The sequence below is a fragment of the Podarcis erhardii genome (assembly GCF_964252035.2).
Source record: "Podarcis erhardii genome assembly, chromosome: 10".
Taxonomy (NCBI): domain Eukaryota; kingdom Metazoa; phylum Chordata; class Lepidosauria; order Squamata; family Lacertidae; genus Podarcis; species Podarcis erhardii.
The window spans coordinates 73,860,379-73,886,813 of record NC_138500.1 but is presented as its reverse complement, the minus strand read 5'-3'; the positions used below and the strand labels follow the sequence as shown (position 1 = coordinate 73,886,813).

At 39.8% G+C, this 26,435-nt stretch overlaps 2 protein-coding genes across 5 annotated transcripts in view; one reads left to right on the top strand and one right to left on the bottom strand.

The window, feature by feature from the left end:
• Nucleotides 1-15,396, bottom strand: part of INTS13 (integrator complex subunit 13) — a gene marked incomplete at its 5' end in the record, with an annotated part of 27,321 nt that extends 11,925 nt beyond the window's left edge. The window contains 9 exons of one of the 2 annotated variants that reach the window (XM_081879139.1): nt 611-695; nt 2,461-2,484; nt 2,625-2,753; nt 3,510-3,600; nt 4,672-4,752; nt 5,430-5,632; nt 8,478-8,552; nt 10,998-11,229; nt 15,257-15,396. In XM_081879139.1, coding sequence (XP_081735265.1) covers nt 611-695; nt 2,461-2,484; nt 2,625-2,753; nt 3,510-3,600; nt 4,672-4,752; nt 5,430-5,632; nt 8,478-8,552; nt 10,998-11,229; nt 15,257-15,396 — 1,060 coding nt within the window. The remainder of the gene's footprint in view (nt 1-610; nt 696-2,460; nt 2,485-2,624; nt 2,754-3,509; nt 3,601-4,671; nt 4,753-5,429; nt 5,633-8,477; nt 8,553-10,997; nt 11,230-15,256) is intronic. The other variant, XM_081879140.1, reaches the window with a different exon arrangement.
• On the top strand, nt 15,307-26,435 carry FGFR1OP2 (FGFR1 oncogene partner 2). Of its 3 annotated transcripts, none has more exons than XM_081879231.1 (6): nt 15,307-15,434; nt 17,568-17,704; nt 19,263-19,380; nt 21,239-21,381; nt 22,619-22,732; nt 23,618-26,435. In XM_081879231.1, the coding sequence occupies exons 2-6, from the start codon at nt 17,570-17,572 to the stop codon at nt 23,747-23,749; spliced, it is 642 nt and encodes a 213-aa protein (XP_081735357.1). In that variant the 5' UTR covers nt 15,307-15,434; nt 17,568-17,569; the 3' UTR covers nt 23,750-26,435. The 3 variants fall into 3 exon arrangements, with proteins under 3 accessions (XP_081735357.1, XP_081735355.1, XP_081735356.1); XM_081879229.1 differs by having other exon boundaries at nt 15,315-15,434; nt 23,615-26,435; XM_081879230.1 differs by lacking the exon at nt 15,307-15,434 and adding an exon at nt 16,150-16,261 and having other exon boundaries at nt 23,615-26,435.

The window sequence follows — 26,435 nt, the reverse complement described above, 5'->3', positions numbered from 1 at the left end:
GGAGGGTTTTGGCTTGTGCAAGAAGCTCCATAGAAGTTGTAATGGGAATTGGGGTTGCTTGTGTGTAAGCCGCAACTGCTCCAGGCTGGGTTGTCTGGCTAAATCTTTTCCCTGGCCGGACAGCCCTTACACCGTGGCTGTCTTAATCACTGGCAGAATCCGTCAGTGGGCGTTTCCTGAACTTCTTCCAACATAAAAGTTCTTTTACACCAAGTCTCCTCCTAGCCTCCCTGCGCGGAAGCTTTCTGCGCAGAGTGGGCGTGCCAAGCGGAGGTCCTGTGCTCTCCCCGCTGGTGGAAGAGTCTCGGAGCCCTCCCTCCGAAGCCCTCTCAGCCTCCCCTTTCTTCCTGGCGTCACGCTGATTTCCTTCCCCAGAGGAAGCTCTCCCTCTCTCCTTGCTGGTTCCCTCTCCGGCGTCATTGGGGAGCCTTACCTCCACTCTTGGTTCCGATGGCAGTTCCCTGACAGAAGTTAACCAATAAGCTTTCAAAAAATCATAAATTCTAAAAGCAGTCCCAAAATACAAAACAGCCTTAATATCCACAGTTGTAACTATATTATATCTCAGATTATATTATTATATATTATCTATATTATTTGTTCTACTCACCACTTTTTAAAAAGTCTACGTGTGCTTCCTTGTGATGAAGTAGTTCCACATCATAATTGGCAGATGTATTGGCATGCTGCTCTTCCTTTTAAAGAAACACACACACACACACACACACACACACACGTATGTGTGTGAAAGAAGATTAGTTTTAAAAAAAGAAACAAAAGAATACAAGGATAATTTTATGTTTTGCCTTTCAATATAAGACTGCAAAAGGAAAAAGAACACTTAGACATGAAAGCATTAATGAGTTGGAATTGAGGAAATTTATTGAGTTATTGACTTCTTTAACGATCTAGCAGCTTATAATCATAAACAGAACAATCTTATGCATGTTTTCTCTAAAGTAAATCCCACTGTGTTTAATGAGGCTTACTTCCAGTAAGCACAAATGCTTGTATCCTTCAATTACTTTATTTAGATTACTTTTTAAAAATAACTACAATGAATGTTCAAAATCCAATGCCAAATTAAGATGTGAGTTCATTCAATAGCCTTGTCCTTGTTTATTTCTACACATAAAATTAAGTAGGAATGCAATATAAAAACCGATCCAACATCCACTTCCATTCAGAGATAAGTTATCCAACAGGGAAGCATTTTCATTTCATAAGCAATGAACAATAATTATGATTATAACACCACCATCAGCAAGTGTAGCCATTTCTCATTTTATGGGGATTTCTTTCACTTCAGATTAAGAAGAGAAACCACACATAGTCTTATCTGGCTTCCACAGCTGGATTAGCAGCTACTATGGTTCAAACTGCATGCATAAGGGTAAAAAGATAAAAGGAAACACCAACTTTTAAATAGTTGAGGCAGATTAGCAAACACCACATATTGCAGATTAGCAAAAGACATTCACTAGGACTTGTTTTTGAATAAATAATACAAAGGGAACCCAACATATATACTATTACTAGAAACAACAAAAGGCAAGAAGAGAAAGCATAGCAGCAGCACACAGGTCAGTAAGTTGCAAACAAGGTATTTGCAAACATAAAACATTGTATGCGATGGTTCACTGAAGTTTAATTCAAATGGCCAGGGTGCATCATTCACAAAAAAATGTAACTGCTGCCTTAGGTTACACAATCCAGGCAGTACAATTAATGTTCAGCAAAAACAACAACAACCACACACAAACCCCACTGTTTATTAGTGTTACAATGCTTTTCCTTTTGTGCATTCTTTTAACCAATACAAATACTGGGTATGTTCTTTCCAAATAGTGCTCAATTACAACATATAATTGAAATTTCAGGCTAATAAGGAGGACAGGTTTCTCCAATGGCCACTGCAGGGCCAAGTAAGGCCAATAATAAAAGGAAACCCCCCACTAGGGCTGCAATCCTAAACATGCTTACTAGGGAGTAAGCCCCTATGAACACAGTGAGATATACTTCTGAGTAAACATGCATAGGATTACACTAAGTATCAGCAGGGAGAATGTCAAAGCCAGGTAAAGGGCCACATTTTTTATAATATCTCATCAAAATTGTTTTCCTGTTTCTACCTTTCTTGCTGAAATAGCACTAAATCGCTTGGGATTTATTTTTTAACTCCTGTGTGTTTCTTCTACTTGTTACAAACACCTTTATGTTGGAAGGAATGCATGGAAATGACACAGAGGAAAGAAAGGCTCACTATGCCACTAAAATGCACAAGGGGCAGAAATTTCTAACACATGTATTAAAAACAAAAGAATCACAGACAAAGTAATTTGAAGCCAACTAGACTACATTTATGTAAAATAAAGGAAAACAAATACTACTTTCATAATTGAACGAATCGCTGAATTTTGTTCTGTGATCCTTTTTTTCTCCTTCATAAAATTTACTAACCTGGTCACAGACATTGAATGTGGGCTAATAAAAAACAGAAAAAATATGATATGGAGAGAAAAAAACAAATGTAAAAATATCATTAAATAAACATTAAAACCATTAAACAAATTTAAAAGAAACGGTGCAGCTACTTCAGCACAGAGCTGCTGACACAACCTTACCTTCATGGGGATGTTAGTTATAGTGGTTGAAGCCAGATCAAAATGCTGCTGTACTAAAACATTCAGTCTGGTGGCCAGATGCCGTCCAGCCCGAACACTATGTACTTCGCTGGTTAAGACAGGAGAGAGCTTTTTAAAAAAAGACAAATACACACATACACACACAGAATACTCAGTAGTAGCAATTATGGTATGGCAGCATATACTTCAGTAAGAATATCTAGATAAGAACAGGAAATTTTTTATCTAGTGAATGGCCAATCTGTTAAAATGTATAATCTTATATTCACAGATAAATCTCTGAAAATGTGGTCCTAGTCTTTTATATAATATACCGTCTGCAACTATCCCCTCTTCCAGGACTCACTCATTCATACAGATCCCATTCACGCAAAGTTCTCATTGTCAGATTGGTGAAGGATAGCCAACTTCTTTAGCCCAATAAGTTTCTGGCAGATAGTATAAAAACATGGAATTAAATCCTGGATTATGCGAAACCCATCTTTACATATCACAATTTACGCACTTTTAACTTGTGTGTATTCAGTTTATGTGCTTGGCAAATAAAAATGAAAATATATTTTTTAAATAGGCTGGAAAAGGGAAGGCATCCAGGAAAAAAGACTGGCAATCCCACCTGCCATTTAACCCAATGTGTCTTGACTACATGTGATTTTGGTTTTACCACTCCAGAACATAATGCCCATGTAAATTGTGGGCTTTGTGTGCTGGAGGCAAGTCATTTCTTTTACTCCACTACAGTACCAACATTTTCCTATTAACAAAAAATATTTAATTTTACATGTATGCAGCATAAACACCAAGATAAAATTCTAAACACACGAAAGTGCTATATAAAGTTATGCAGTAATTTAAGAGCCTTACCTCTTTTTTAAGATGATCTGACACAAGACTTTCCTCACCAACAGGGTAAGTGTGAATTAAGACCAGCTCACATCTCTGGATCTGCATAAGACTAGAAAGCACAAAACATTCTGTTACCAAGGCAGTAATGCCACATCAACTGCAAAATACCTAGCATTCAGAAACTTTTAACTTATTTCATGAATATGAAGCCAGACAAAAGCACTGATTGTAGTATAGTACAGTTAGCACACACTGCAATTTTCAATTTCTTGATATACTTTCAGGATCACGCTTCCATTTCCTGTAAGTAAAACACACAATTTAAATTTTAAAGATTTGTAACTTGTACTAGATGGCCATGATGATGCCAGATATATTGTTTATATGTGCCAATTGTAAGCCAAAAATGTTAACAATAATTATTATGGCCCATTTTTCTTGTCTGAACCCGTAAACTGTTCAAATTCTCCCAAATAAGATAGCAACATGATTTCATGCAATATACTCTCTTGTTTCCATTGAGTCAGGAGTGTGTGGTTTTATGTGCTTAAGGAAGCTTTAGTGCAGTCTTTTAATAGAGAAGAGTCATTCCCAAATATAAGGTATCTTTGGGCTTTTGTTTGCTCACCTACTCTCATGAACAAACAAATGGACTACATTTAGTATACCTAAGAATTTCTTACTGCAAGGAATATTCCAGATGCTTTGCACACAATCTGCCCCACTTTTTCTCACTAGGGAATACTTGACTACCATATCTCACAATACATGGGAAATAGATTGGGCACAGAGTACAAGATGCTTCTCACAATGCTTGTAAAATATGCTAATGAAAGGTGAAAATAAGGTTTTAGTAAAAACAAACTCCATGCAAGACACTCTCATCCTTCTCTCACCTAGGAGCATAGGAATGCTGTCTTATAACTTCAGTCCACTGAACCATTTAATTCAGTAATATCCACATTGCCTGCCAATGACTTTCTTAGAGTTTCAGACAGAAACCTCTCTTACCCCTTTCTACAGATGCAAGGGATTAAACCAGGAAGCTTTTGCATGAAAAGCGTGTGCTTTACACTGAGCCACAGCCCCAAAAGGTCTCACAAATTCCATTTTTAGCACCACAAATACAGAATTCAATAAAATTATGCATTCAAATGGAATAACTAGTCTGCATACTTACTGATCTGAATTAGCTGCTAGTTTGTTGTGTTCATGTATCGTTTCCTGGACAAACTCCTCAAGCATTCGTACATGGCTGTCACTGGAATGGAGGAACACATTTATCTTAGAAAAAAATATTGAAAATCAACTATCATGAGAAAATATAATAATTCATTTATTATTACAACTGGTATTTACAATGATGATACTGTAGTATTGTTATTCTAACTGCTAAAATTATATACTGTGTACCTCTATGTGCTACATTCTATAATTTTGGATAAAAACATTTTTAAGAACTTGAGAGCCATAGTTCATATAGGAATTCCGGTCTTTATTATCTGAAGAAGTGTGCATGCACATGAAAGCTTATATTCAGAACAAATAAATAAATAAATTGTCCAGGAGAACCTTCAAGACCAGAACAAACTTGGTCTCTAAGATGCTACTGGACTATTTATTTATTTATTTCTCTATTCCACAGTTTGCAAAATAGAAGTGCATTTCCCTCCTTACGAGGACAGCTAAGAGAAACAGGTATTTGACAATTTACTCTAATTTTGCAATAGACACATGATGCTTGCCATACTTTCTACTTCCCCTCTACACACCTCTGTAGCAACACAGATGGTCACTGTCAGACTCTGAACATGGGTTAATTTTTCAGCAGTCTTCCACCAATATATTAATATGCAAGAAGTCTTACAGGTAAAACAGAACCTAAAAAGCTTTGCTAAGTTATAAAATTGTTACATTAATACAGGAGGTGCTACAAACCTCTTTGCGTTAGTAATACAGATTATTCGTCCTCTGTTTCCAACACGGTCAGCATTCTCCATTAATAAGGTTCGGGCCTCATGTTGGTATTCAGTAATTTTGCAGAGTGCCTCTACTGCTGCAACTAAGCCATGAAGTATACTGCAGCATTCAGGGTCTGCACGAGGATTGGGAGGTCCAACAGCTGCTAAAGCGGCCATTAACTGATTAAAAAAAAAAGTTTTGTTGCAATCCTAGTTCTTATTACTGAAGAGATCATGTCACAAAAACAAGTTATTCCATACACAAAAGCACATTGACAAGAAAAGTTCCAGAGGTTTTCCACTATACTATATTGCTATAAAGCATCTAGGTCTATTATCCTCTTAAAATAACAATGCACATTTTGTCTGCATATGTCTACAAATAGCTAGATCATTAATCTGTAGGGATATAAACTGCTACGACCCCAAACAAATTCTTTTTCCATAAAGTACCTAACCATGGCTACTCAAAAGTAACTCCTAGTGAATGTTAATGGAGCTTACTCTCGGAAAAGTGGGGTTAAGATTGCAGCCGTAGCCAATAACAATGAAAAATTAATAGAACAAACCCAATGAAACCCTGACAATCTTTAATACAAAAAATTTCTTCCCATTCAAAATTTGTGCTCTATAAATAACATTTTAACCATTAACCCAGGTCGTATTTGCTTTCCATCACTTTTATATTTGGAATCTCTCTCTTTGCCTGTCATGAAATTAGAAGCAAATTTGATTTTCCCATTAATGATGAATTATTCCTAGACTTTGCTGATGAAACTTTCTTTTGAAGCATAGTATAATAATGTGTAGGGATGTGCTAGAGACTAGTTCTCAGTCCCATAGATAATACATATGGGCTGGAGCCAAAGATTCTCTTCCTCCATTGGAAAAGGACTCCTTTCATTGGAGGAAGAGAACTTTTTGATGTAATCCTTTGTTATTTTAAAAAATATTTTAAATATTTCAGATACACAATACTGAACAGGGTTGGGATGTTCACTGGTCAAATATGATCAAGTAAGAACTCAATTGGCTTCTTGTTATTATTATTTTCATTTAAAAATAGTTTATTTGCCACAGTATATATTTCAAACATTCTCATAATCTTAAAAACCATAAAATAACATGTCATGTGTTCCAATCTCATTAAAAAGGAGTACATTATATCTGCAACAATTTGAATGGTTAAAATGTATATTTCAGGTGTTCCAAACTATGTTACCCCCCCCAAACACTACTCCCACATGTTCCTCACTACCTATGCGTTCAATAAAATTGTTTTTCTTTTGACCTCTTGCTACCTGCAGTTTCCATGTTAGCTTTTCCAACAAAGCTATCAGCCAGACCACTTAATACCACTTAGCCACAGTTGCAATGTTTTCCATGTTCTGGCTATGGTTGTTCTTGCCGTGGTCAATAAACGGGTTATAAGATCTTTATTTCTAATTCTTGGTGAGCCCTGACTATACAAATTAAGCAATGCCAGTCCTGGGGACATAGGAACTGTCTGCCTTGAAATGAAATATATGTCTGCAAAGATACTTCCCCAGAATTTTTGAACACTCCCACCACATATGTCTGTATGTCCCCCTTTTCATCATGAACCACATAAGCGCAAAAAATGGCTGGCATCTGCACTGGATGCCAATTATTATACTGTACTGCAAGCTATCTACAATTTAATTCAAATTCAACTCCACTATCTGCAGTAGCCTCAGTCAGACCTTTGAAAAAACTCAAATAGTCTAGGCTGATTCTATTTCAGTATTGGACTACCCTATTTTTCGCTCTATAACACGCATCTGACCATAACACGCACATAGTTTTTAGAGGAGGAAAACAAGAAAAAAAAATTCTGAATGAAACGGTGGATGTATCATTTTTGTGCTTCATGCTGTGGCCACAGACATGTGATTTGACGGTGAGTTTGGGGTAGCCCAATGCAAAAATCCTGAGAATCTATGTGGATCTGTGCTTTGTAACCACGTTTTTGCACCATTGTGGCCCCGGGCAACAGTGGGTACGTGGTTTTTTTGGTGCAGGCTGTAGCCATGGACATGCTATGTTATCTGATGGTGAATTTGGGGCGATCCAATGCAAAAATCCTGAGGATCCATGTGGATCCGTGCTTTGTCACCACGTTTTAAATGGGGAGGGAAGGAAAAACACAGAAGGGACAAGGAGCACGAGAGGGGTGTGCGGAAAAGCAGCTGGCTAAGAATGCAGGGGAGGGATTTAACGGGAGGGAGGAAAGGAAGGCAAAAGTTCCCCCCCCCACCCAAGCCAGCCCTCCCCCCCCCTCTCTCTCTCCCACCTGCATGTTTTTCGGCTGCCTGCGAGTCCCTAGAGCAGGGAGAGGAGGAGGTGGTGGGCTGGAGCCTGCGAGCAGTGTGACTAGGAAGGAATTAGAAGGAAGGACTCAATCCTTTCCTTAACCCTCTGCTTGCCAGGAGGGCAGGGGATTTCCCTGCTCTTTGTTGCGTTTGAGCAAACGCAGCAACCCAAAACAGAAGCGGGTGGGCAGTAAGACCCTAAGGCAGAATGCAGGAAAGCAGCAGCTTCCGCCTTCCCTCCGCCCGCCCGCCCGATCTTATTTTTGCCTGATTTTTGCCTCTGCGCTCGAGCGAGTCAACTCCAGGGACCACACATTTGCTCAATAACACGAACAAACATTTCCCCTTACTTTTTAGGAGAAAAAATCTGCGTGTTATAGAGCGAAAATTACGGTAAACAAATCAATTGAAAAAGGAAAGGAATAAGACTTCATGGTGCCTCAATATCCCCAAAAGATGAATACAGGATAGGGTGAAGAAATAACTTGCATCTATGTAGGCCCTTCCTACATTTTGGCTCTCCAGCAAATAGTTAAGGGTAGCTTTATAAATCATTTTTAGGACCCACCTTATTTTTGTGATTGTAAGTTGTTTTAAACTGTTTTTAATATTGTGTTTTAATGTTGTAACCTACCCTGGGATCTTAGTTACTATAATTTATTATCTTCCCTTAACCCTAACAAAAATCATACCTCTTGCAAACTTTGATCTTCTTGGTTCCAAGAGTTTAAGACATTTGCTCCAGAATCACTTACAATGAAGTTCACCTGAAAATTTACAAAACACAGCTTAAGAAAACATTTTTAAATCTTGATACTGTAACAATTAACACTATCCATAGGGTCAGGGAACACGTGCTGAATCTTCAAGCTCCTCCCAACAAATTATAATGGTATTACAAAAAGATGAGCTGAAGATGCATAGAACATCACATCTGGCTGGTTCACATAACACACTAAGCCAAAGCTTGGCTTAGCATAAATGTGCACAGAGAATCTTGGACCTGCTTTGCTCCTCCCAGGTCCCTTTGCTGCTGCACTGCATCAATGTTTAACTCTTGGTTTAACTCTCATTAATAGCAACCTGTAACCACAAAGTCTGACGAGGAGAAAACCTAACCACAAATCCCAGTTTGGGCGGCACGCTATGTCAAGCCCTGGCTAACTTGATCCAACAATTCCTCCCCCCCCCCCCCGGCAAACAAATCTCACTGCAGCCAACTAAAGACAACCAATCACACCCTGCTCCCCCCCCCACCTCTCTCACTACCAAGAAATAATAAGCGAATGGGGGGGGGGGACCTACCCAAGTGATGGTGACAAAAACCCCACACATATATTAAGTAAAATAATATGTTTTGCCACCCCAGTACCCCTCTTTTTTCTTCTCCAACCTTATACTGTATACAATACTAATGTCTCCCAACAAATGTAATTGATCTGTAGAAAACACAACACGAAAAAAGACAATGCACGTACCGTTGTAAACCAAGAAAATAGTTAATAGTTTTTTTAAAAAAGGACCAGGGAGCAGCGAAGCTTTTGTGAGCATAGGAGATCTCAATAAGCCAAGGTTTCACTGAGCATGTCATACAAACCAGACCATTATGTTAAAAGCTAAAAAAAGTCATTGTGTCACCTATGTTTCATAAAAAAATTGAGTTGATTTTTTTTTAAATAACCTGTTATTCCTTCAAGTGATGTGTCAATAATAACTAGTTAAATGAATGTAACTCCTATCAGAAAGAGAAGCTGAAGCTCTGAAAGCTTATACACACACTGTAAAATCTAATAGTAAGAAGTCCCATTAATCACAATGGATAATTTGAATTTGCCTCTACCAATAGCTGTATGACTGTAGGTAGTAAAGATCTAATTATTCTACTTTAGAATATTCAGCTGGCAAAGATAAATTGCTGCAGAGAATCTAAAATGAGAAAGGTATTGCCACTTTTAATACGCCAAACCCTTCATCTAAACAACTATAGTGAGGGGGGGAGGTCTGGAACTTTAGTACAGCAATGCTAATGTTTTTATTCTGAATTCTGTTATTCTTATTTTTATTTCATTTTATTTTTATTTCTGTTAGTGTATGAAATTAATTTTAAATTAATCTTAGAATGGATTTTATTAATTTCATCTGTTTTTATTAATTTTATTAATTTCATCTTAATTTTATTAATTTCATCTGTTTTTATTATATTTTATATAATTTTGTTAAATCACCTTACCATATCATTTTATCAAAATCCGAGCACAATATGAACATTTAAAAAAAAATATGAAAGGGACTAACAGGGGAGGATGCCTCATTGAACATAGTGGAATAATTCTGAGTACAGGCATACCTTGTTTTATCATGCATTGCTTTATTGTGCCTCACAGATACTGCTCCTCACAAGGACGTAGGTGCAGCCACAGGCACCCTGGCTCCTTCCAGGGGAGGGAAACCACCCCACTTCTGGCCATGGGAGTGAAAGTGGCTGGTTTTTCGCTGCCCACCCCTGCAGCCAGGGTGGCTGCGCTTAAGAGACTACAGTATAGTGTAAACATAACTTCAATTGCACTGGGAAACAAACAAAAAATGTATGACACACTTTATTGCAATATTCACTTTATCGCAGTGGTCTGGAACCAAACCTGCAATATCCCCAAGGTATGCACAGGATGTGCAGTGAATTGCATGTCAATCATTACTGAAAGCTGTAACTAATTGTATTTCTTAAGTGTGAAGAAAAATGTGGTAGCAAGTACCAAATTCAAAATACAGATTTCTATTCAGTGATTTTTAGAAAATAAAATGAAAGAGTTGCCAGTTTCTACTAACACAATGTCCCCATGGCTATGGAATGGGTTGAGCTTACCATGGCTACCAATTCTTTACAAAATATGGTTACTTCCATACCTTTGCAAACTTATTCATCATCTCTTCTGTATCTCTCACTATCTTCAGTTTCAGCAATTTTGTCTTAGGCACCAATGTAAATGCAGGCACAACTGTACTTTACACAATACTAAAATCAAAAGACCAACAACAAATTGTGCAACTGCATAAGGTGGCCAAAGATCAAGATTGCAAATTTCAAGAAGCACTAAACTGCAATCATGACCACTAAAGTACAAATCCTACAGAACTCAAGAGTAAACATAGTTATGATGCACTATTAGTGTAGACTCCCCTAAATACAAAATATAATTTTACCTGTTACTTACTAGTTTTTTAAAGGGGAATATATCAAACATTATTCTACAATATTCCATGGATGATTCTACTGAACAGGTCCATAGCGATCGTGATATAGGTGCAAGAGGTATGATTCCTTGGGTCCGATTCTTCATTAACATATCAAAGTCAACATGTTGTCTGCAAGATTCTGCCATATAAGGGCAGTGATCCACCACAAAAACTGTTTTGTGTGATTCTGAAAAAAGTTTCATTTTCTTCCTACAAGAAATGAGTAACAGAATTAGTAAACACTATGCAAATTTCAGCACAATCATACATATCTATTCAGACATAATTCCTAGAGTTCAATGAAGCTTACTTCCAGCAAGTGACTATAGGATTGTAGCCTCATAAGCAAGCCTAAAAGTGAAGATGTGAATAAAAAATACAAAAAGGATTGGGAAATGTTTGTAAGGTATTTTTAAAATCAGTATAAACAAGTGAACAGATTAGTAGGACTTGAATAAATTCATCAGTGTAAGAGAAAGCAGGAGATAAAGCGTAAGAAGAGTAGAATTAGGGAATTTAGAATATGCAGAAGGGGTAGAAAACAAAAGAAACCAGCAAAGGAGAAGAAGGGGAGTCCTTATGAGTTTTGTTCTTTGTTCTTATTTTTGTGGGGGGGGGGTCCCTTTTTCTTTCTTTTTATGTCTTTTCTGAATCATATGCAAAAATGCAAATAAAATTTTTATATATTAAAAATAGTGTAGTTGTGAAAATACAGTGGACGCTCGGATTGCGAACGTAATCCTTGCAGGATGCACCTTTGCAACCCGCAGCGGCACGTCTGCGCACGCGTGGGTTGCGATTCGGCACTTCTGTGCATAGCGCAATTTAGCGCTTCTGCAGCTTCTGCACATGTGCGACCGCCGAAACCCGGAAGTAACCCGTTCCAGTACTTCCGGGTTTCGGCAGTCCGCAACCTGAATTGTCTGTAACCCAAGGTATGACTGTACTTCTTTTGATGCACTTTTGCAGTGTACCTATTGGCAATCCTTTCCTGCTTCCTTTGATGTGTGGTTCAGTAATTACTTTGAAAAAAGCAAATACGTACAGTGCCCCCGTTTGCACAATACAGTAAACAGTAATGATTTGCTAGGATGGGCTGATTTGCTCCTTCCTGCTTGTGCTGGGGAGAAACAAACCACTACCCCTGGGCACAGTTTTACGTTGTGATTTGCTTCATTCCAAAAAATCATGCTTGGTATGTCAAGGGCATTTCCTTCAAATGGGATCCAATGTAGGTTTCCAAGTCAGTAATGCTTTTAAAGACACAAATACCAACATCCACATTTATTAGGACTAAAAGATATTTATGAAAGTTTCCATCTTACTAGGAACCTTCTGATATTATAGATCAGGCATCCCCAAACTCGGCCCTAAAGATGTTTTTGGACTACAACTCCCATCATCCCTAGCTAACAGGACCAGTAGTCAGGGATGATGAGAACTGTAGTCCCAAACCATCTGGAGGGCTGAGTTTGGGGGTACCTGTTTTAGATTAATCATTTTAGTGTATTAGTTGGCTTCTCAAATAGTTAGCTCATAATATTTAAATTAAGAAACTTTGTTCAGTACTGTTGCACTTTTATTCTTGTCTCAATTAACACTGCATAATATTGCTTTTCCATGTGTCACATCTCTCACAAGATTATGTAAAATGTAAAATGTGACACTTTTACTCAGTGCTAAAGACAACCAATTTGTTTTCCATCTCATCTTAAACATTTCTTCAATTTATGAGGGGTAAGCAGTACTCAACTAATAGGTAAAGGGTAAAGGGACCCCTAACCATTCGGTCCAGTCATGACCGACTCTGGGGTTGCGGCGCTCATCTTGCTTTACTGGCCGAGGAGCCTGTGTACAGCTTCCGGGTCAAGTGGCCGGCATGAATAAGCCGCTTCTGCCAAACCAGAGCAGCTCACGGAAACGCCATTTACCTTCCCGCCGGAGCGGTACCTATTTATCTACTTGCACTTTGATGTGCTTTCGAACTGCTAGGTTGGCAGGAGCAGGGACCGAGCAACGGGAGCTCACCCCGTCGCAGGGATTCGAACCGCCGACCTTCTGATCGGCAAGTCCTAGGCTCTGTGGTTTAACCCACAGTGCCACCTGCGTCCCTTACTCAACTAATAATAATAATAATAATAATACATAATTATTCTTCTAAAGAAGATTTCAAACTTAAGAAAACAATCTGTGTGAAACCAAGAACCACAATCCCCTTTCAACAGATTTTGAAGATGTGAAAACCCAAGCCATGTTGATAGTGATCTGGTTGAGATTCCTGCATTGTAAGGGATTGGACTAGATGACCCTCAGGATCCCTACCAATTCTACAATTCTATGATTCTAATTGTCATTCTTTCTCAACCCCCCCCAACAAAAAGACAATAAAAACTTTTTGTAGATATATGCTTGTTTATAGGTCACATGCCCATTCACCTAAAACTCTGAAAAGACAGCAGCTGAAGGGGGAAAAAGCCCCAAATGAGTTAAGAATTGGGATTTTTAAAAAATCTTGAACTTCCGCACAATTTGCTTCTGCATGAGGATTTCTAGGATAGAAGCCCCTCTCCCTTCAGTGGAAACTCTTTAGTTAGTTAGCAAGTTGTTGTTGCTGTTTTAAATGTAGGTAGGAAAAGAATGTGTTCTTTTGTGGATCTTGCAAGCAGTTGTCTCTAGGGCTGGTAGTGATGGTAGAATTCTCCAGCTTGCAGAATTACAAAAGACTGCTCCATTGAGCTAGGGGGAAAGGAATCACAGTGCGTGTTTCATCTTGGGCTCCATCAGGGCCTGCCCACCCATGAGAGGAGGCAAGGAGAGTGCCGGGTCCACTGGGGCAGCTGTTCCTTATGCAGATCTCCCCTGACCCCTTTCCCCCCTGGTGGGGACGAGAGCAGCACAAGTTGGGGGTTTGCCGCAGATGCCAAAATGCCCTGAGCTGACCCTGGGCGCCAGGCAACCGAGCAGCACCTATTCAGATCTTCCAACCTATCCAAATGCCTCCTCCACGAGAGGTCCAGAGGGCAGCCACACGAAAATCAGCCTTTTTCTGCAGTGGCCCCACGTCTGTGGAATGCTCTTGGCCATGAGGCTCACCTGAGGCCTTCATTACACACCTTTACCTTTAGGTATCAGGCCTTGTGGCTGACGAATATCCCACAGCCTTTTTAAATGTGTGTTTTTTTTTGGGGGGGGGAGTTTTTGTTTTGTTTTTGTCCTTGCTTTTCTTGTGTATCTTGTGTTCCTATATTGTATTTCGATGCCGTGGAGCGCCCTGAGATTACCAAAGGGCGACATACAAATTTAATAAGTAAAAATAAAAGGGGCTTAATTCGCGCGGGTTTTATCGAAAAGTAGCATTTAGTCCGGCTGGGGCTGACGGGGTTGGCGCGCAGCGGCTGAGGGGAGGGCGCGAGAGGGGCTCGGAGGGTGTTTCTTACTGTGGCTCCTGACACCGGCCGCCCTCCCGAAGTCTCGCCGCACCGAAAGCGGAAGAGGCTTCGGCCGCCCTGGGACTCGCCTGACGGGAAACGGGCCAGCCGGCGCCTTCCCGCTTCTTCTCGGAGCCGGCCCAGCCGCCCTCGCCTTTTCCGCGGCGGCTCCCTTAAGACATCGCGAGAGCCTCCGCCGGTTTCATAGAGGCGAGAAAGGCGAGAGGAGGGCTCCGGCTGCTGCTGGGAAACGCCAATGCCCCGGCTCCTCCTTTCGAGAAACAATGCGGGAAGGTTCTGGATGCTGACGGGCATCTGTGGCCAGAGGAGCCACAGGGGCTTTGGTCCCCGCAAAGTGAATGGGCATTGTTGCCATTCCAATGGAGAGCATGCCTTGTGTCATGTGATCACTGATGTGGGGCGGGGCTTACCTGGGCTCCCACAATATTCCGTTTCAGTTGGCGCCCCTGCCTGTCACTTCTGACAAAAAGTAGCTCGAAGTCAACCCAGAAGCAAGCTCCTCAGTACACGTCTACATGCGCACATCTGTAATGTCTGCTTCTCCCTTGAGGGAGATTCTCGCGATATCTTGGCGCAGAGTTCTATTAGCTGGAGAAATTGAGAGGCATTTCCTCCTCTCCCCTTCAGGGAAGTCCCGCGATACTGCATTGGCGCCGCCCTTCGGCCCCGCCCCCGGGAGAGCGGAGGTGGTGCTGGGTGAGCTCGCCGCGAAGTCTCGCGAGAGCCGCTTTTGAGTGACGCTCGGGCCCATCCTTCCGCCGGCGTCGAGCTCGCTCTTCCCCACCTACCTCACGGCCCCCTCATGGGGTCTGTCGGCGGGTCTGCGCCGCCTCCGCGTCCTCCGCTCCCGCCAGCCGTCGCCGCCATCTGAGGAAGCGCCGCGGCGGACGAGAGGCGAAGGCGAAGGGCTGCGGGGGCCTCGCCACATCCCCCCCCCGCCCGGCGAGGAATGAGGTGGAACCATCGGTGAGCGGGGGGGGGGGGAGAAGGGGGGCGGCGACCAACCCCCGAGGGCCATCTAGTCCAACCCCCAGCCATGCGGGAAACTCAGCTCAAGCCTAAGTGACAGGTGGCCAGCCAGCCTCTGCTTGAAAACCTCCAGGGAAGGAGAGTCCTTTCCGCTGTCATCCAGCTCTTCCAAGGAAGGAAGGAAATGAACTTTGTGACAGTAACTTGAAGCCACTGGTTCAGGTGGGGGGGGGGAGGTGCCCCTGCTAGAGAACTGCTGGAGGATGTGGATTATTGGCATGTGTGTGTATGTGCTCCTTGATTGTGTGCTTAAATGTAAAAAAAAAAAAAACCACACACAACAAAACATGCATTAAAAGATAAGGAACTTGGGTTTTGTACCCATCACAGTCCCTGCACTGATAGCTGCAGGGCTGACTGTAATGTACTTACTTACTTCGCATGATTTATATCCCACAACTTTGACACAGTTTAAGGTTTCCAGGGCACCTAATAAAGTAGAAAGAAACACAAAGTACCATTTAAAATAAATACTATTATAAAAACAAAAAGTATAAACTAACACAACAAATTAAAAAAACAACAAATCAAAACATTTAATAGCCAATTTAAATTGCTTTCCCCATCTCTGCTCTAAGGTTTCACTAACATTGTAAACCACCCCCACCCCATATCATAAATGCTAACACTGGAAAAACACATTAGAAATTCACTGACAGTCACAATCCATGCCTGCCTAGGTAGTATTTCAAGCCACCATACAAATAAGAAGTCAACATGATTATCCTGTCTTTGATTGTACACTTCCTCTGACACATCTTTTGGTAATGTAATTTACATAACAGGACACTTTACACTAGCAAAGTTCTTAAATTCAAAATGTAACACCTAGTTTTAATCCTGCCCATTCTAATGTGCAAATTCTTTTACTCTCATTGCTGTAGTTTTTGTTTTTAAGCGTTTATATTAATGCTTTTAGAAATTGGTTGGTATCTGTATATTTTATTCATTATACAGCATCATTTATGATTATATTGTGTGTCATTATGGGTACTGTTAGTAGACGAGCAGGATATAAGTTTTGAGAAATGTGTGAAACAGCACCAGATTTAGGGTGATACAGGTGGTTTCCCAGCACAAGGCGCCGAGCTGAAGGGGAATTTCCTCCATCATCATTAACATTTTTGACAGATTGTCTTATGCTTTAGTGGGGGGGGGGGTGGCACTTGGCATCAGGCAAGCTGACACCCTGGCCAGTCCGCCACTGCACATTCATGTGGTTGATACACTATAGCTACAATGGTAATCTGGGGTGGGGGCAAATCTTCAAAGAAACCAGTGATCTTTAAATGGTGGAGTATCCCCCTACTTTTTAAAAGAATTACATGAGTGCTCCTGTACCATTTACAGGGAAATGCTTTCCTTTATAGAAATAAAAACATTAGAACTTTGAAAATAATCCTGTTATGTGGGCATGACAAAGTGAGACAATGTCCCTCACTGGCAGTTCCACCTATCACAGAAGCTGTGACTTTGCAAGCTAAAAGAAAAAAGGTTTACTCCTGTGAGAGTCAGTGTGGTGTAGTGGTTAGAGTATTTGTAGGTCTAGGACCTGGGAGACCCAGATTCAAATCCCCACTCAGCCAAGAAGTTCACTGGGTGTTACTATAATACTAATACTAATAATAATTTTAATATTTATACGCTTCCCATCTGGCTGGTTTTCCCCAGCCACTCTGTCCTATACATGCCTAAACTTAAGTCCCACTGTGCTGTCTGTATGACCTGTTTTGCTATGGCTAGTTACAACTTTCCAAATACCACAAACTGCAAAAAGAACCAAATTATGAAAAAATAAATAGAAAGTGCTGTTGCATTGGAAAAAAATATGACTAGTCATTCTGTTTTTGCGCCCATAACCCAGGTTCCAGGAGCCATGTGACGAATAGCTTTTCTATCTCAGTTGCTAACACTAGAGTACATATTAAAATGGTTCCTCTGGCTGGGGAGTAAGATGATAATTATATTTTAATGTTTCAGAATATGGGAACACACACGCCACACATCTTGCAAGTAATGACTTTGTGTTTACATTATGCAACAAACACTTTGTCCAATCATTTATTATAGAAATGAGTTGCACAATTGAGAAGGCCCTAGCTGATGCAAAAGCACTAGTGGAGCAACTGAGAGAACATGATAATGCAGCGGAAGCTCTGATTGAACAAACTACGGCACTCAACAAACGAGTGGAAGCAATGAAGCAGGTGTGTGGTCTCTTGTTTATTGTTCCTATTTGGAAATAGACTGTTTAAATGTGACCGTTTAAGATTATTTGCAGTGGCCTAGGGAGTAAAATGAATTACACAGTCAGTTAAATGTTTAATAAGGCGTTTGAATTAGTTGATGTAATCTGTATATTGTGTGTTGTGTGTGCGAGAGAGAGAGGACCTTCAGCTTTTTGCATATAAATTTGAGACCAGTTTAAATAATGTAGTGTTGTATAGTCTTGCAAAATCTTATGCATCCACAATTGAAGCCTAGGGATTCTTTTGCATTATGTTGTTCAACTTTGATCAGATTTTCCTTGTATCAATCATATTGTAAATATATTAAATTTTTGGCAGGCACTTGGACTTTTAAACTCATTTTTCTGCAAAAAAAAATCTCTCTAACACATATTTTAATAATAATAATAATTTATTTATACCCCACCCATCTGGCTGGGTTTCCCTAGCCACTCTTTTTTAAAGCTTCAATAGACTCTTTTACCTGCTAGGACTTGCATCTGAACACTCTACTGTTGCTTTCCATTAGTATTCTTGTCCTTTATTTAACTTTTTAAAATTTAACTATATTTATGCCTTGCCTTTCCATCCATGAAGGCTCATAAATGGCTTAATAGTATTAAACCTAGAATTAAAACAGCAGTATAAAAAGAGAATAACAATCTACAGCACAACATGGGCATAGAAACAATCAATAAGCTGTTATCTGCAAAGACCTTTCTAACAGTAGCATTGCAGCCTGCTACCTAAACCACATTCGTGAAAGAACCAAGTGAGCTCTTTGGAAGGTATTTTTGCTGAGAGAAACATATATACTGTGCTTATTTTGCATATATTTAAGTTATAATCTAATAGTCACAGGCATTTTTGTATGTGTTTCATTTCCATTCAATACCCCTGCCACACCCATAGGTAAGTATGCCAGCCAGCTGAAAATAACAGTTCATACATGTACTGTAACATAAGGGTGGTGGGCCCATTCTGATGGCCAACCCTCAGAGACTGATGGAACCTGATGCATTTCTGAATGCTCTGGGGGATTTTTCTAGTAGAGAAAGGTGATGATCTTGTTGAAGCCGTGGTCTTGCTATGGCAGTGTTTCTCAAACTTGAGTCTCCAGCTGTTGTTTTACTACAAATTCCATCATCCCTAGCTAGCCGGGCCAGTGGTCAGGGATGACCCAAGTTTGAGAAACGCTGTGCTATGGAATGGCAAGAAGAATGGGTGGTTGACACAATCATTCCTGAGTGTCCACTCCAGTGTTTTGGAGCTCAAGCAGCTCCTTGATACTCTGAGAGGCTCTATACTATAAAGCAGGCTGGACAAATACTGGAGAACAAGTGGCGCAAGTTTCGCTGTGAAGCTGACTGAACAGAGTGTAGGCAGCATGCAGCTGCAGACACTGATTTAACAACCCTTTCCCCCCATAAGATAAGGGGGAGGGTTTGGTGAAAGGATACTTCAGAGTACAATTATGGAAATACCACAATATTATGCAGTACAGCATGCCAATTATGAAAAATTTGCCTACTTTCAGTACCAAGAAGAAATTCAAGAACTTAATGAAGTAGCAAGACATAGGCCCCGCTCTTCACTGGTACTGGGAATCCAGCAGGAAAACAGGCAGATCAGGGAACTACAGCAAGAAAATAAAGGTGAGTAAGCATTCACTCTGGAAGGAGATTCTGCACCATTTACATAGTTTATAATGTAAGTTCCAGTAACTGAATCCCAAAGATTGTTCATTAACTTTAAAACATTTCATTGAAACTAATCATTTGTTTACTACCACTGTTACTGTTACTACTACTACTACTACATCTGAGGTGCATATACACTGTTAATTCATTAAAAGGTCTGAAGCAATAGGTGGATGCTGCTTTGAAGATAGATGGGATGGGCGCCTGATTGGACTGAAAGCTCTAAGGAAATGTGTCAAGATTCTGCAGATGATTGGATAGCTAGAGACTAGTAGTAAAAATGCTCAGTACCCAAGATAAACGCGGGTGGCGCTGTGGGTAAAACCTCAGCGCCTAGGACTTACCGATCGCATGGTCGGCGGTTCGAATCCCCACAGCGGGGTGCACTCCCATTGCTCGGTCCCAGCGCCTGCCAACCTAGCAGTTCGAAAGCACCCCCGGGTGCAAGTAGATAAATAGGGACCGCTTACTAGCGGGAAGGTAAATGGCGTTTCCGTGTGCTGCTCTGGCTCGCCAGAGCAGCTTCGTCACGCTGGCCACGTGACCCAGAAGTGTCTGCGGACAGCGCTGGCTCCCAGCCTCTAGAGTGAGATGAGCGCACAACCCTAGAGTCTGTCAAGACTGGCCCATACGGGCAGGGGTACCTTTACCTTTACCTTTCCCAAGATAAAAGATGATGATGATTTATTTGTAACCCTTTCATCCTGACGGGGTCAGACACTTATAAAGATTGGATGGGTAAAAAGTTCATGGACGTATGCTTATAATGCATTAATGCTAACAACTAGACCTACTAATAGAATACTTTATTTTTTTCTGTGTGACAGTATTGGTGTAACTCTTATCAGATTGAACAGAAACTGCTTCCACATCTGGGTTTTAGGAACTAGGGGTGATTGTTATGGAATGATTGAACAGGTGGTCTACTGTTGCTAAAGAAATTATCTGAATACAGAAAATTTAAAAGGGGAGTAATTAGCAAATCTTCTACAGATAACTTGCAACTTGCGTGCATTTAACCTGTGCACATTCAGCTTTACACGCTTGGGGGATGGACAAAGGGAGAAGAGGCCGACGTCTGGGGGAAAATAACTGGCAATCCCACCCTCCATTGAACCCAATGTGCTTTCACCAATGGTGTCCAAACGTTTTCCAAAGAGGGCCAGATTTGATGAAGTGAGGGCCAACCAAAGGACCAACCAAAATTGTTAACCTTTTTTTAGCATTGAAGTTGAGCTTTTTTTAGGATTTTACCCCAGGAAATAAACTGCCACAGGGGCCAGATTAAACCGACCACCGGGCCGGATTAGACCCCGAAAACGGACTTTGGGCATGCCTGGCTTTCACTATATGCAGTTTTGGCTTTACACTCTAGCCCTGGAACATAACCCCTATGTAAGAGTTGCCTGTAGGTAGTTGTTTGGTTTGATTAAACATGTTGCCACGTATATTAATGGTGTACCAACACACATTTGCTTATCTGTTTGTTGTAGTGCTAGACACTATCAATTCATAGTATCAGAAATTTGGGTTAGTTTCATATATCCACCCCCCAATTAATTAATACTATGGCAACTATAATGAAATGGGTAGTTCTCCAGTAGTCTGAGCAATATAGTGGATTGTTTGTATACAACATTAGCCTGCTCAGAGCAAACCCACTGAAATGAATGGACATTACTAACGTTGGGCAATTCATTTCCATGGGGCTACTCTGAGTATAATTCAGTTGGATACAACACAAGCAGAAGCACCTGCTATGTTTAGATAGTTTCCTGTGCACAAGTGAAATGTATTGAACTTATTTCGACAGAATTACGTACTTCTCTTGAAGAACACCAATCTGCCTTGGAGCTAATAATGAGCAAATACAGAGAGCAGATGTTTAGGCTGCTCATGGCCAGTAAAAAGGATGATCCAGGTATAATAATGAAGTTAAAGGAGCAGCACTCTAAGGTAGTATGCCTTTTAAAATTCTCTAAGCCTTTTGCAGTACTAATGTTTTACCTTCTGATTTATGCACCTTCAGTAGTTTTAACTTCAGACTTTACTTTTTTACTCTAAGACTAGAGCTGCGTGGCCAAGACTCATTTCCAGATCTTCACCCTCTTCTACTGCACATTGGCACTGGGGAAAAAAGATTTGCAAAGTAGTAGGTGATAGCAGGAGGAGTACTTAATTCTTTTTCCATCCACTACTTTTGCTTGTAACTCCTGATTTCACCTAGCCAGAATTCCAGACCTGTACACATCTAAACAAATTTAACTGCATACCATGCATAGGTTTGGTGTCATACTGAAGACATATTGAAGACTACAAAATAACCTGAAGTAGTCAATGGAATGCTAACTCTCCAAAGAGCTAAATGGAAACTTTTCAGTTTGTCTAAAGGCCAGTGTATTAGATAGAATACACTGCCCAAAGAACTGGGTTGTTTTTCTCAGGGCTGATAACCCAATAGAGTGCTGTTAGCCTACGCACTTGCTTACTGAAGCTAATTTAACAGATTTGTTTCCTTAGTTTCCAATCACCTTTTGAATGACTTATTTAATGTTCCTCCTGAATTGATGTGCTACATGTTCATTGCAAAGTGAGATGAGGTGCTTTAATTGCTCAAAAAATGGAATGCAACTCCTGTTTGAACACTATGTCATTGATACCCCAAGACCCTTGCACATAGAAGTATAGTGTACCATCATGGAGAAGGCAGTTGTTCATTATGTCTGTTCTCCTGAAGGTGGCTCTAAAACCATGGTTCCTAATGTGGGACACATGCCCCACGGGGGGGGGGGGCAATTTGATTTTTATGGGGGGCAATTCGAGAATGAGTTAGACCAAGTTAATGGCCTTTTAGGCTTCCTCCACATGAATAGGATTTCACTTTTTGAATAATAAGAATTCTATGTCATGGGAGGGCATCAGGATTTTAGAGATGCTTAGGTGGGGCATGGCCAAAAAACCGGTTGGGAACCACTGCTCTAAAAAAACCCCTGCTGGATATGAAGAATGGGAAGAAATTATTTTGGAATAGTAATATTACCAAAGACTACCTGTGGTTTATTGTGTTGGAAAGACTTATAATAAAATATTGAAATAAAAAAATATTATGCTTTTTATAAACTTTTATTATTTACAACTCAGTTGGCATTTTAAATTTGAAATGTTACTAGTGGTTTTTATTCTTTTGGTTTAGGAGCTACAAGAACATGTGGACCAAATCACAGAAATGGCAGCAGTCATGCGAAAGGCCATTGAAATTGATGAACAGCAGGGTTGCAAAGAACAGGAACGCATTTTTCAGCTTGAGGTAAATATTCAATTCTATGGAAATTGAAAAAATAAGTGATACTTCTAAACTGATGAATTCAGATCATTAGTAAATGACAGAATTCATTTTCGGAATCATTTTCCGTTTTGAATGAAATTGGTCACTTAGCACGAGGCAAACATTTTACACAATTTACCTTAAAATGCATTTTTAATTACATTTGGTAGTCATACCTTATGTGGTAAACAGACTTACTTTATCGTGTAAAAAACACCATTTGGCATCTAGATCCTAGGGGCTGGCTTTCATTGCAGTGGCCCAAGTAATGGCTTCTGCTGCTGCTGTAAGCTTATTTTTAGTCTTATGATTGTTTCCAGTAGCATATTCTGGGAAAGAATTTATTGTGTAGCCTCATGGGAAACCTAGCAGATGACACCAAACTGGGAGGGGTGGCTAACACCCCAGAGGACAGGATCACACTTCAAAACGACCTTGACAGTTTAGAGAACTGGGCCAAAACAAACAAGATGAATTTTAACAGGGAGAAATGTAAAGTATTGCACTTGGGCAAAAAAAATGAGAGGCACAAATACAAGATGGGTGACACCTGGCTTGAGAGCAGTACATGTGAAAAGGATCTAGGAGTCTTGGTTGACCACAAACTTGACATGAGCCAAGAGCGTGACGCGGCAGCTAAAAAAGCCAATGCAATTCTGGGCTGCATCAATAGGAGTATAGCATCTAGATCAAGGGAAGTAATAGTGCCACTGTATGACTTGAACTTTATCTGTGTTTTCCAATTTTTTTCCTTTTACGTGCTTGAAATAATTTAATATATTCCCTCCATAATGTCTTCTCTGTTCAAATATTATTTCATGCTTTACTATGCTACATTTAAAAGCATTGTGTCCTTGCTTACAGCAGGAAAACAAAGGACTGAGAGAGATCCTGCAAATAACTAGAGAATCATTCCTGAATCTCAAAGATGATGCATCAGAAAGTACATCTCTGTCAGCATTAGTAACGAACAGCGACTTGAGCCTGAGGAAGAGTTGAAGATCCTAAGGAAATTTTGTATGGCCAACTGCACATAAGATCATAAAGTATCAGGGTTCACTTGTTAAGCAGCTGTTTCCCAATGCAGCCTTGACAAGTTAATGCATTCTAAATTAGATGACAATTTGATACTTTTTATACCATGTACGGTACATTCAGATTTATTTAAAATTGTCATTACTGCCCAATATTGATTACCGGAAACATAATTTCTGAAGGAAACTGGCTAACATCAGTTAAAGTTTTGAAAACAGCACCACAGCTGGTGGTGCAAAGAGCTGCAAAACTACACACATGTATTTAGAAGGTTCAAACTACTCCTATCGGGTGCTTAGAAATATAGATAAAAACAGAGGTTCCTTCTCTCTTGGGCACATTCACAACATCATCTACCCACATACTTATTCCATTCATGGACTGAACTTGAAGAAAATCAGTTGTTTTGAACAGTACTGATTGTCTTACACCTTTAGTCTCTATCTGCTCCAGGTCATGTGACATTTTACAAATGGGTTGTATTTAAGAAAAATAAAAAACAAGGTACCAAATAAATTAATGCATTGTCCCTTTTTTTAGGTACAATTCTTTTGTAAAATATTGTAATCTCTGTAGTGAGGAAGGGAGAAAGTTGGGTTTTTCTTGCTTGTAGAAAAGATTGCAACAATTGTTAATACTTGTACTCATTGGTAATCTAAATAGAATGAAGTCCGAGGTCTAAGATCAATCTGTAGCTAATAGTTACAGTATTGTTGCACATCCAGTGCACTTCTAACATTAATTGCCTTTCAAATAATTGGTAGTGGCTCCTTACAGTGGAAAGAAATGTTGGGAGTCCAGGGAAATAGTTCTATTTCACGTCGCCAAATAATGGGTTTAAAAATACAAGGCTTGCTTTTCAGCTGTAAATAAATCAAACCTAGCAAGCCCCACACCTACTTGTAGACAAGGAACTAACGATCTTTGAGATTCTAAATCCACTATCTTGTGGTCTCTATACTATATTCATTTTTCAAAGAAATGTAGAAAGTAAATAATTTTTCAGAATATTTTTCTAGATCAATAATAATTTTGCTCAGCTATTTAGTGTGAAGCACTTCATTTTCTTCCACTATAAATTAAACACAGAGGCTTGGATTCAGTAGCTGTCTATGGTGTTAATGTGTTTGCACTCTGGGTTTCCCACTGCAGCTCCCTATACCCTCTGGGAAGTCACTTCCAAAGAGTTTTCAGAATGGTGTGTGCAGGGCTGCAGCCGAGGGTGGGCAGAGAATGGGTTCCCATTCCCCCTGGGGTTTCCAGTTGTGCATGACACACTTTGGGATCCAAGCCTAAATATAGAAGCTACTCATCTACTAAAACAAGTTGAAGTTTCAGTAATATTTTTTTGAAGCACCTGGAACATTATTTCTGTGTGTCAGTCTTCTGACAGATGAGATGCCCAAAAATAACATTGTGGAACAATAAGATTAATTTGCTCTGATATACTCAACTTTGACCATTTGTCAACCAGAAACAAATAGTATATATTTGATAAGAAATCCCATTCTTCAAGCCGCATGATGGGCTGCAGTTATTTCTTAAGTACTTTGCAGAACGCTCCTGTTTATGAGAGGTGTGCTATTCTAGTAGTCATGTACTAGACAAAGGAAATTTTAAAATGAACAGTTTATGGAGGCAAAGCTTCAGAAGCAGCATGAGATACATCCTTGGGGAAATCTAGAGCTAAATCTGGACAATTTAGAAACATGTAGAAAAGCGGTACTTAACTTGGCCTCAATTTATAAGCAAAGTAGCAGCTACGCTTTATTCATAACACAATATTTTGTTTAGATTGCAACCACACATGGTACAGTGCACACTCATCTAATAAAACCACTTCACCTGCACTATCAGCCCAAATAGTAGCCAGTTGGAATATCTGTTTAATCCTAAACATTTGCAATGCCATATCTAGGCATAGGGCTGGATTTTTTTGATGCTAAAAACATAGCTTTTGAAAATACAAGCTGGTCAAAATATGTGACTTCTATTTCAACTTTATTTAAAACATTTTGTCCTTTATCTCAATCTGTTTAGTCTGCTCTGGTGTATGCAGTTAATTGTGGTAGGCACTAAAGCAACTTTAAAATAATTGACAAATGAACATAATTTATTATTACCGCAATGGAAAGGATCTTGTTTATAATTTGCGCTTAGAAATTTTATAATCTGACTTTCTCAAACAAATTGTTTGTCAAATAAATTATTAGCCTAAGCACAAACCTTTTGTATACATTTTTTTCTTCCAGGTGGACAAGAGTGGAATTTCTAGCTCTACTTAATCCTCTCTGTAAATTATGAAATATTTATGTAAATAGTTTAACGAAAACCTATTTTCATTATATTTGGAGTGTAAAATACTAACTAAAATGCAGTCATCTCCAAGCTTGTGGAATGGATGTAGTAGTAAACTCACCAGTAATTCTGTACGGAAAAAGAGGCTTGACTAATGATTTGTAACTGTAAATTATTGTGATTGTCTAGTTCAGATTTCCGGTTGTCTTGAGTATTATTCTTTTGCATGCCCAAAGCAGCATAACTTTCTTGGAACGTGGCATGAGTTTTCCTTATATCATTATTTTTGTAAGGCAGATGCTTGTAATGACCTTGAAATGCATCCTGTACAGTAAACTTATTTTTGCCAGTA

Excerpts from the sequence above, each read along its gene's own strand:
- FGFR1OP2 (XM_081879229.1), top strand. The coding sequence starts at position 17,570 with ATGAGTTGCACAATTGAGAAGGCCCTAGCTGATGCAAAAGCACTAGTG. Across the intron at positions 19,381-21,238 it reads ACTACAGCAAGAAAATAAAG|AATTACGTACTTCTCTTGAA; the intron begins GTGAGTAAGCAT and ends TTATTTCGACAG. Across the intron at positions 22,733-23,614 it reads AACGCATTTTTCAGCTTGAG|CAGGAAAACAAAGGACTGAG; the intron begins GTAAATATTCAA and ends CCTTGCTTACAG.